This window comes from Parasteatoda tepidariorum, chromosome 4, assembly GCF_043381705.1.
Source record: "Parasteatoda tepidariorum isolate YZ-2023 chromosome 4, CAS_Ptep_4.0, whole genome shotgun sequence".
In the NCBI taxonomy this organism is placed as follows: Eukaryota; Metazoa; Arthropoda; class Arachnida; order Araneae; family Theridiidae; genus Parasteatoda; species Parasteatoda tepidariorum.
Genome location: NC_092207.1, coordinates 95,994,575 through 96,006,591, shown reverse-complemented (window position 1 = coordinate 96,006,591; position 12,017 = coordinate 95,994,575). Strand labels below are relative to the sequence as shown.

The window sequence follows — 12,017 nt, the reverse complement described above, 5'->3', positions numbered from 1 at the left end:
TTTATTTATTCTTTATTTATTTTTAATTTTGCTTATTTCTAATTTTCATTCATTCCATCTCCTAGCTGCGTATTTATCGCTTCAGTATGACGTAACTTCGATAGGATTAAACCATTCCTGTATTTAATCCTACTTATGAAGCTGTATCATTGTGACTCTGAAACGCGTATTGGTTTTAATTATAATTACCATTTATGAATTTGAACGTTGTTTTTAATGCATTTTATCGCAATGCATATTTATCTCAAGGAATTACTCTCATAATATTATGATGGAAAAAAATGATTTTCGAAAAATCACATTCAGTTACAAGCAATATTTCACCAGTGGGGTGAAATGACTTTTTATTTATTTCTTTATTGCATTCTTAACCGAATTGAAAATATTTAGAAACTTTGATAAATTAGGTAAATAGTAACATTGATAAATCGTTTTTATTTATTTATTTATTCATTTTTAAATTAACTCTTTCCTCAATAAATTTCTTTCGAGAAATACGACGTACACCCAACTCGTAGAAATAAAAGTTTGAAGACGCTGGGAACTGACGTAAGTTAGACGTCATCTTAAACGAATAAAATATCAAACCAGTTTTTGCAGAATTTTAGAAATAAATCATTCATGAAAAGCAGAAAAGATATTTCTCCAGTTAGTAAAGTTTTTAAAGTTTAAACAATTTTAAAAACTCGTTTATTTATTTCTTGCCTTAAACTTTGCTTCTAAAGTAGATTGCTGTTACAAATCTTTTCTAAAATCAAGTAACATCTTGATCAAGTTTATTAAAGTAATAATAAGCATCATGATTTCTTGATCAAAATGTATTTTTTCACTCAGTATAAACAAATAGTAATTAGCATGATTTTACTAATCTAGAAGCAGCAATTAATTAAACCAGTATTTAAGAAATATTTAAAAATAAAATACGAATAGAAGGAAATTAATTATTTAGCTTTAAAATTCAATTTCTGAAAAATTATCTAATTTAAATTCTATAAAGTGAAAAATTTCAAGCTAAATAACGAAAAACTGAAACAAAAAACTTTTTTTCATTCAGATTTATATGAATTAGAAAAATCAACATTGTTATGTACCAAAATTAAGTATTTTTGTAGTACTTAATCATCGGATTAATACTAAGAAAAATAGTTTACTTGAAGCTACCAAAATATGGAAAAATCAACCGTGTTTCTGGTTCTAACGGAGCATCAAAGAAGTCGATAATTTTACCGAAACTTTGGTAATAATTTTGGTAACATTACCAATAAAATATGGTTTCATAATATGAGATATAATTTGGCTAATCTAGTGGAATTTGGTTATTTTATCATGATTCATTAAAACAGGCATAAATCAATTTATTTGGTGAAATTTACTTTTTAGTTTTCAATTTTTTAATAAATGTGTGATAATACGAACTATAATTTAGAAAACCTGAATTTCTGGTTAGCCGTTACCAAATGGAAAGGAAAAATTAGCAAATGAAGGGTTTCATTACGGTTTATTTTTTATTATTAATCAGAATTATGTTGCGTCACCCTCATTATGCGTAGTTGTTTAGGAACTTTATCGTGTAAAATGCATTTAAAGTAGAATTAATATTTATGAATATATTTTTTTATTCATAAAATAATGTTTTTCAAAAAATCTCCTCTAGATTTTAGTAAAACACTACATGATCTGTTTTTACCTCCTTCTTTGGAATTTAATATAACATACTACTTATTTCTTTTTCGTAAATGCTTTATTTTTTATCATCAAATGCATGAAATTAAATTAAAGGCCTTCACATTTTTACAGCCCATAAATTGAATTTTCTTGAAGGTTTTCTATACCAATTAAATTTTATAGATTTCAGGTGAATGTTTACGTAAATAAATTTGACGGAAATGTATTTTTTATCATATAAAATGAGAGGAAAAATAAAATTCTTCAACAAAAAAGAAGATTTCTGTTTAAGTTGATGCTGAGATTTATTTTCATTAATTGGATCCTTGAAAAATAAATAATTTTTATGTAAATATTTTGGATTTAAAATTACCATTAAACAGAATTCTCCAGTATTTTAAATCTATTTTAAAACTTTGTCGAACTATAATTTGCACAAGCTCGTACAGTTTTTTTTAAATTTATTTTCGCGTTCAGAAAATTAATGTAAATTTAATATTCCTAATTTTCTGCGCAATAAGTTTAAATTATTTTAGATTCCTCCGCAATAATTTCTAAACATTCAAGACAACTTATTTTGACAACCTATTAATATCCTGAATAATGCAATAATCTTGCGCGATAGAGAATGATATCTTGTAGGGAGAAAATGAGTTTCTGAAATTAAGAAACGCTTAATAAATATTGGTAACCTTGGTCTTTACTTTGGATTTAAATTCCAATACTCTAAAAATTTCGTGGTTTGTTGTTAGTGCCAGTCTTAATTCCACATTACAAACGTTACCAAATATTAACCTGATGAAAGCTTTACAAGAAACAAAAAACAATAAAATAAGTGTCGGTTACTTCGGTGTTCGCTTTCGATTTAAAGTTCCACCACTTTAATAATTTCACGGTTTGAGATTAGTGCCCGTCGTAATTTCCCATAAGAAGACTTCCAAATTTCCCACAAATAAAGAAAAAATTAACAAATATTAATCGTATCAGTAACAAAAATGCTTTCAGAAATTTAAATACCCTTAATAATATATGGTTGGTTAACTTGGTGCTTGCTTTCGATTTAAGTTCCACTCTAATAATAATTTCTGGTTAGAGATTGTTGACCGTTTTAATAACTCGTAGAAAACTCTCAAATCTCCCACAAACAGAAAATGTTAATAATTTTAACCTTAAAAGAAGCCAAAAAGTCTTTTTTGAACTCAAAAAGCCCTTAAATATTAGTGACCACGGTGTTTGTTTCGATTTCAGTTCCACACTAATAATAATTTCCGATTTGAGATTGTTGCCAGTTTTAATTACTCATAGAAATCTACAAAATCTCCCACAAACGATAAAAGTTAACAAATATTAACCGATCAAAAACCTTACCAGAAACAAAAAGTTTCCTGAAATTTAAAAAAAAAAAGAAAAAAGAAACCATTTAATAAATTTTGGTTACCTTGGTGTTTGAGTTTCAATTTAAGTTCCACTCTTATGATAACTTTGTACTAGATTAAAATTGGTATTGTCCTTAATTCGTCATAGCGAAACTTCTAAATCTCTTACAAATGAAAAAAATCAACTAATATTAACTCGATCAAAACTTTACCAGCAAAAAAAACTTTCCTTACTCTTAATAAATGTTCTGAAATAAATGTCCGAAAATAAGTGTGTCTCAGGGTGTTCGAGGTCCTTCATTAATCTGAAGTTTTATTTATTGCAAACTTAGAAAAATGTATCTCTCTGACTATGCTTTATACTGGTATAAGCATTTTAACAAATGTTAATTTGTAATCTGTTCAAAATTGGCATTTAAATTGTTTCTAGGAATCAGTAGGTATTATGAAAAGATTTTAATTTAACTTAAATGGACTTCATAATCAAAGCTTGTAATTAAATAAAATTGTACTCATTAAGTTTATATTTATTAAAATTGTTTCGAAAGCAAAATCCACATCATTATAAAATTTTCGATACTTTCCCCTTATTCAATGTTATCGGAATTTCCTCTATAATTCTTAAAAACAGTTGTAAATTAACTTAAATTTAAAAGTCAACATTTGGTAAAACTATTTTGAACTATGCCACACTTCTTAATGAAAGGGGAACTTTATTTTAAACTATAAACATAAGTAGAATGTATTCTAAAGAGCAAACGGCAATTTTTGAGGGATCAGTTGCCCAAGAATTTTTATCAACGTTTGTCTTTTATAAAACCGCTTTTTAAGTGTTATCTTGACTTTGGTTTATTATAAAAGAAGATTATCATTGCAAATCCAGCCGGCCGAAGACTCCCCATGTAGTAAATGGTGTCCAGTACACGTTAAAGCTGGCGGGGCACAAAGTCCTCCATGTTCCCATATCAAATTAATACCTTTGAGGATACTTAATAGGAAATTGATAGTTCTCTGGTTCAGGTCAAAATTACGATTTGTGGACGAATGAATGTTTCCGCCCTATAAACGAGCGTGACGTATCTGTGTGTCAAAAGTCGAATTCTTGGCCAAAGATGGCACTACTGAAAAAGAGTAAAAAAGACACATTTCTGCCTCAATGGCGGAAGACAACAACAGCAACAGTGCAATGCAATTTGAATAAAAAAATTTTCTTGCATAATAGCTTTTATGTTTTTGGAAAGAAACAATTTAAAGGGAGATAAAATCTAGTATAAATACGTAGATTTTTTTTTTGGGGGGGGAAGAGATAAATAATACCTAAATTCTTAAAGAACCAGTAAGATAGGATTTTCATATAAAATTGGTCTATTTTTATACCATAAAATTTTTTAACTTTGTAATAAAGCGACAGAAAGTGAATTAAAGAGTAATAGTGATGAACAAACTGGGTTTTGCTTTAATTCAAATAGTTTATTGAATCACATAAATACAGCATCAGCCAATTAAAGAAGTTGCTAAAATGGTGCAGCATTGTTTCATTTGTTGCATTTCTTTTTATTTCATCAAGAAAATTATGATCGGTTTCATCTATTCCAGAAATGAAGTAAACTCCCTGAGTATGCTATCTTTTATTGCATTTTAGCACTTTTACAGCAATATGACTTTTAAATGCAGGATGTTTAAAAATCACTGCGCTTAACTAATGTTTCTAAATTTCTTGTAAAAAGAAAAATGATAAAAATAGGCATATTGAGATCATGAAAAATATTTAAGAGAGGGAAAACAAAACCATTATTTAAATCTGTCAAACCATTGTTGAAGATATTTAGATAAAGAAAATATTAAAATCAGTTTGATTGCACTATGAAACTAGAAGGTTTTTCAAAAAACTCGTTTTAATTTCAGTCAAATTCCTGAGAAAATCAAACATGTTTTGTTGCTTATATTATTTTTTTATTAAAATTGTATCAGTATTTAATGAATGATATTTCTTCCTCTTCGTTTAAATATTAATTTTCATTACTTATTGAGTATATTTTTGAACACAATTTTTTGCTTCAATTCTAGAAATGCATATTAAAGGCGTTGAATACGTAGTAAGCTATACAGAACGTAGAATGTGCAGAACTGAAATACGTCACCTATTTTCCTAATAATGAATTTCCGTCAATTATTGCATGCAATTTGAGCTTTTTATTAAAAAACAACACAAAATTTCAAATAAATAAAGATATAAACATACATGCATTTATAAAAATACATACAATTCTGTAATTGAGTGAAATATTTTAACTCAAAGACATACTTAAATTATAAATATGAATATGTTTATGGCTTATGAATGGATTATGAAAATAGTTTGCAATTTGTTCATAATTTCAAACGTAGCTCTTTTTTCTAAATCATTTGCATAAAACGTACTTAACTTAAATTAAAAAACACTTTAAAACTCAAAAATGCACTTTATTTGGTTTCAAGTAACTGGTATTTAGTAAGGGCTTAAAATCATTATTTAATAGGACCTATAACTTTATGTTTGTTTTTTGAAACAAAAACTATACTTAAACATCTGTTTACTTAGCGTGTTTGGAGAATTTTTTCTTGCATTTTTCAGTATATAAAAGAAGACAGCTAATAATTTTTTCTACAACCAGCATTAAAAGGGTTCGATTCATTATAAAATTAAACTAGAATTAAGAATATTTTTTTTAATTTTTTAATCCCGCATTTTTAATAACTATAGCTTGAAATATATTTTCCATTTTAGTGTTTAAAAAGGCAAAACGTTTCAACCGAAGAAACAGCAATTCATAAAGCCAGAAAAAAAATTGAACATAAGAGAAAATTAACAGATGTGAATGAGCCAAAAATAAGTGCTTTATTTAATCGAAGCTCTGAAATTTCGTCTCATATTATCGCTTTCCATTGTAACTAGAGTGTTTAAAAATGTTTTTTTTTAATATTCTAAGATGAAATATCCTCATGTTTAGTTTATATTTTTAACTTTCCATAATACGTTTCAGAGATGGACCAAACTTTGCCGGATCCTTCTATTGTGTTTTTAGAGATTATATCTACCGATGGAATTTTGAAATTGTTAAGAGGGGTCACATCTATCTGTTGAGTCTTTCTTGGGCACAAAACTGATCTCAAGGAACCCAAAGGCATTTCTAGCAGCATAAAGAGAAAATACGCAGAAACGTATGAAACAGCTGTGTAAAATGTGATTCGACTGACCTGAAATAAAAACAAAATTAATTGTAAGGCATAATAAAATTTGTTAAATTTATAATTACCAAAAGGGCTATTGTTTGATTGAAGTATTCATATACTTGCGTCATTCCTATCAATTAATAATGTCCCCACAGCTTGAAATAGTAAAAGAGCATAAAGAAGTTACCATCAAATACGAAATTTACGTATTTATTTCTACCATACTGAAGAAATACCAACTCTATGTTCAACTTGTTGTATATATATATATATATATATATATAAAGCGGAGCTAAAATATTTTAATCAATTTCTTTGCCTTTATATAAAAAAATAATTATTCTTTTACTGTAAACACTTGGAAATATTTCTATTTGCAAATGAAATATATTTTAATTTTTGATTTTGACTCATCTTATATTCATTGATATAGTTAGAAATGAAACAAGAAAGTGTTGAAAGTGAATACTTTGATCTAGGGCCGAAAAGAGAATCTAATCTTTGTGAAAATGGATAAAGCCTTAAATAAATCACCAACCAAATGAAAGAATTTAAACGAGATGCTCCATGAAGTGATAAATGTTTCTTCTGGAATTCGCATAGCAATACTAATTGGCAAGGAGAGAATGATTTTGGCCTTTAAATAGCAGTTGGAAGGAAATTTGTCTGCATAATTAGAACATACTTGTGTTCCTACAAATGAGAAACTTTGTGTATGTGTTTAAACGTAGATTTTTAACTCGATCAATTCTAGCTTTNCGATACTCCAAACACTGATGTTTCTTCTAATCTATCGTCAGTAAGTATTAAAATATAGAATAAATATAAATATATCAAATAAATACAATAATATTAACGAATAAATTAATATAAAATTGGATATAACAAATATTTCGGACATTCACCAAAGCGACTATGTGATTGTTGATATTCACAGGTGAGAGTCAGAAATAAGGGTATTTAGCGAATATTTCGGACATACACCAAGCGACTGGTGAATGTTGACATTCACCGGTGAATGTCGACATTCTCCAAAATTCGGTGTTTCACCGTAACATATAATATATATGAAATTTCGCCCACAATTATATAAATCCAAAACTAAATCCAAGAAAAATTAAAAAATTAAACTTTTATTATCTATTTTTATTGTTGTTTTATTTAATGATGGTCAAAAATATTTTGAGTTGTAGGGTGTACAAACTTTTACGTCTTTTTAAAGAATGCAACTTTATATGGCAAAATGCAAAATTTGAGCGAAATTGGTCTAATAGTTCTTGAGAAATCAAGTTTTAAAGAAACCGTATTTTTAGATCCAATCATTTGATCAAAAATTATTTAAGTTGGTTCGTTTTTAATTTTGCGCACTGTACATTATCCACAAAAGGAGTGATTTAAGTCAACCGAAAGATTAAAGAATCTTGACTAGATAATTGACTTGCATTATTGTTGAAAATATTTTAGAAGTTAAGTCGCATAAAGTCGGCGATAGGAAATCACGTTTCTTATCCCGCTAAAAAGCAAGCATACTTATCCAAAAAAAATGATGCAATCAGTCAGCCTGATTTCCAAAATAAATAAAAGGGAGTTTAGGAATATTTTGTTATTTTTAAATACGTTTTTAAAATGATCAAACAATTCTTTGATTTCAGACTAGGAAAATAGTTAATATGGATCTTCAGTTAGGAGTTAATATTTCCATGCAGCTGCAATATATGAGTCTTCATAAAATAAATCTATTAGCATATTTTTCATGTTTTAGTGTGGATTGAACTTCAAACTGGTTTGGATATTTCAATTTTTCAATTAATTAACAGAATTCAATATTCCATGCTCAATATGTTCATCGCTAGCTTAATTTGTGTTTAAACAGAAATAAATACTTTTCTTTTAAAAAGTTGCTCATCTTTAAAAGATAAAGCTATGTGTGCTAATTGGAACCAAAAAAAAATTAATTCTCAAGAAAAAAAAAGAAAATACTGTAAATATTTATTTAAAACAAAAATAGTTATAACTGTGCTGAACGGAGAAAAGTATACAATTATCATGCTGTAGGTCATTTCAAATAATATAAATGAATATATAAAAACATAATTTTGGTTAATAAATTTAATTATTCATTTCAAGGCATAAAACCTTTTTCGAGATTAAAATTCTTTTTTATATTTCTTCAATTTATTTCAATATTGATTGAGGAAACCATGATCATTTAATTGTGATATTATCCCTTGAATTTAATTAACATACCTCATAAAATTGTGTTTAATTATAAACAAGAGAAGTTTTCTTTTATTTATTCAATACAAAAATAATTAACTCCGAAAAATATAAGCAAAAAAATATTTGCAATTTAAAAAAATGCGTATAGTCAAAAATTTGCTCTTACCAGTTCAACATGAGAATAAGGCATCTGAGTTCTACTTGTTCCAATACAGTAACTAACTACGAGGAAATGAATAATAAAGGCATAAAAGCTCAGCTTATACAATGGGTCAAAAATCCTCCATGATAAAATTCTATTTACAAATCCTGAAAAAATGCAACAAAGTAAATAATAATGTGAGTACACTTTAATAAATTCCAGTTCAAATTTCGGCAAAAAATGCCGGCTGTATAATACAGTTTTACCGGGACATGTTACGGAACAATCTGATGTACCGTAATTTTTTCAACAACAATTAACGTATTTTTTACATTAATAATTACCTTAAAATCTCAAAATACAGCTATATAAAATTATTGCAAAAATTACAGTGTAATATGATGCACCCAAAGTGCCGGTACTTTAAACCTTAATTTGATCCGGATATTTTTTTGTAGAAATCTTATGTTGAAAGTGGTTTATAAATGATGATTTTAAGAAAATGCTAGTGTTACTAGATTTGCTTTAAAAAGTTATCTTATGACTCCTATTCAGTTTCAGAAAAAATATTTAGTGACAAGAAGAACTGGTTCCTAATCATGGTTAACTGTAGTACAAAATTAATATTTTCAATTCTTAACGGAGCTAAACAGCGAGGTGGCAGGTCAATTTCAAAATGTACCTCCCAAATCACTTCAAAATAAGTGTGTATCTATTATTTTGTATTTATGTTAATGATAGAACCTAGGTAATTAATAAAATCTTTAGAATAAGCAGTTTAAAAAACAAAACTATATTGAATATCTAAGATTCGAAATAAATTCTGTAAGGCACGTAGTAAGAATATAATGCTTCTTTTATTTATTCATTTTGTTAGTCATTTATATCTCTATTACTCGTTTCATTATTTTGTATTTAATTTGTCGTAGGTATTATTATGAGAAAATCAGGCTGAGCTATATATTATTATGCATGGAAATAAATATTTATATTTTTAACTTAACCTACCACCAACACCAAATCCACCAGCAACTATTATCCACGCCACACAAGCACCAAAAACAGTTCTGTGAGCACCGGCGTATACAGCTGACCAATAAGCACCCAATGAATTATCTCGAGAAGAATAAAGAACAGAAAATATGCAAAATAGTAACCCTATAAAAGCTATCCAACCAATTGCTCCGATGCACTGAAAAAATATGAGAAGAGAAATATTTGACTTTTACAAATTCTTATAATTTTTTATATTACAATAGAAAACCCTAAAACTTGTATTTATTCATGAATTTAAAAAGTATTAATAAATTTGTAACTAAACATAAACATTAACTACGCAATAAATAATTAGAACATACCTAATAAACTTAATGGATAACTAAAATAAATATTTCAAATAAATGAAAATAAAGTTTGAAAAAATACATGATTAAAATTTTTTTTTAAAAAATGCATTAGATCTAGAGAATATCTATTTAATTTTATGCTTATTTCAACATTCGAATTTTGAATCCTATATTTTTCGTAAGATAATTTGTACAAGCCCTCAAAAATCCCAGGTCCCAGGAGCATTAGTGCCTCACGCTCCTCTCTCTACATTACATGTAAATCGCCTGTGTCAGATATATAACTTATGTATAGTCATATGAAATAGAAATGTGTGCTACTTATTCACTTATTCCAGTATATCTAAATTTTCTATAGAGTTAGTATGTGTCCCAGTCTTTCCCCGGGTAGCGGAGCAGACCCAGATGATTTGACTTTCACAACTTAACAATGAATATCTTTATTAAATCTAACAGTTACTAGATCGAACAATTCAGTTCCAACAGGGCCTTCGAATCTTAGCTACCTGGTTTTGCCCAACTGTCCCCTTAGTTTCTAAAAAACAGAAAGAGCTAAATTTTTGTCTGTGCGTCTTGAAAAATTTTATTTTAATTGTTTTTTATCTGGTGAGTTGAGTAAACATACGCTGGTTCCGTAAGGCAATGTTTTAGAATACATTTCTTTGCCCAATGTATGCAAGAAATCCATGACGGGAAAACTGACGAATACTTCAATGGTTGGCTGGCATTTCGGATGGTTTATGGTTATCCGCTACTGACTTAGATTTACGGGTATCATTTCTTGTTTCATACTTTTCGAATTTCACTAAATCCATTTCCTCTTAATTTATATATCTTGCAAAACCTAGGGTTTTATTCTTCTACCCCATCCACACTTGCTTCTTACTTCTTCTTTTGTTTGGCTATCTTGTTCAAGCTTGTTTCCACTTTCCACTTTCGTAAACCCATGCTTTTATATGGTGGCTTGTAATATTTTTTTCTGTATCTTTCATTCTTAGTTTGGACGCAGAAGAATATTTTTTCTATTAGAACTGAAGCAGCAGTATGTCTATTTTTGGCATTCTTCTTGCTTTTTTTTTTTCAAATCGTTTAGCTTAATTATGTTTTGTGTTTAAAATTTAAAATGTTTGAAATATTTATTTTGAAAATTAAAAAAGGTTCAAAAATTCATAATTTGGACTTCCAAAGTCTCAGAAACCGTTCAATCAATTCCAATTACGTTACTTAATATATTGCAAATTTTTAAAACACAGAAATAAGACATTTCTGCCCAGCCATTATTCTTGGGCCAATGAATCTACAAATTTTTATGTGTGAAAATATTTTGATTTTAGTACCAAATTTAAAATGCATTGAAAATAGCCTAATCACAGCAAGACCTTTTCAATTTAAAAATTTTATTTAAGAAGTATTTAATTTTATTAATTAAAGAAATTATTATTAATATATTATTCAAATCACATAATATTGATTTAAAGAGTTCGTAGTTTTTTTTCTCTTAGTAAATGAATAGCAATAACATTTTTTAAAAAAATCACTTTTTTTTATTTTATTCTTAATATCGCTGATACTATTAATTTACCGAAATATAATATCTTTAATTCAGACATTTAAAATATGCAGATAAATAATATTTTTAAGATATTTAATATTTTTAGTTAAGATATTTTCAGTTTACAAATTTTAATTAATAAACATTTAATTTTTTTAATTAAAAAAATTCGAGTTAAATTCTGATTCAACTTTCATAATATTATAAACACGAACTTACACGATTAAAAACATATAATATTTTTTCCTCAAACTCTCTTTTAAAAATTCTTTTGCTAAATTTCTTAGAATCTTGCTAAAGAAAGTTAAAAGACTACTCAATAATCGCTACTATTTTAAAAGAACAGCTGCATTAAAAAAATATTCTGCCGTTTTACGATATTCTATTTATTATAAAAACGAATGTAGTTTGACAATATTGTTTCCCAGCGAGTCGATAGATGGAGTCACAACCAAGTAAGGACCATTTTTGTGACATATATTGCTAAGAGCAATTTTTTTTCC

At 27.3% G+C, this 12,017-nt stretch overlaps 1 protein-coding gene across 1 annotated transcript in view; it reads right to left on the bottom strand.

Moving 5' to 3' along the window:
* Window positions 1-5,900: 5,900 nt before the first annotated feature.
* LOC122270688 (nose resistant to fluoxetine protein 6-like) overlaps window positions 5,901-12,017 on the bottom strand; it is a 36,698-nt gene continuing 30,581 nt past the window's right edge. The window contains exons 11-13 of the mRNA XM_043049096.2: window positions 9,625-9,808; window positions 8,641-8,783; window positions 5,901-6,278 (exon numbers count right to left, since the gene is read on the bottom strand). Of these exons, the coding sequence (XP_042905030.2) occupies window positions 6,033-6,278; window positions 8,641-8,783; window positions 9,625-9,808 (573 nt within the window). The 3' untranslated portion in view covers window positions 5,901-6,032. The remainder of the gene's footprint in view (window positions 6,279-8,640; window positions 8,784-9,624; window positions 9,809-12,017) is intronic.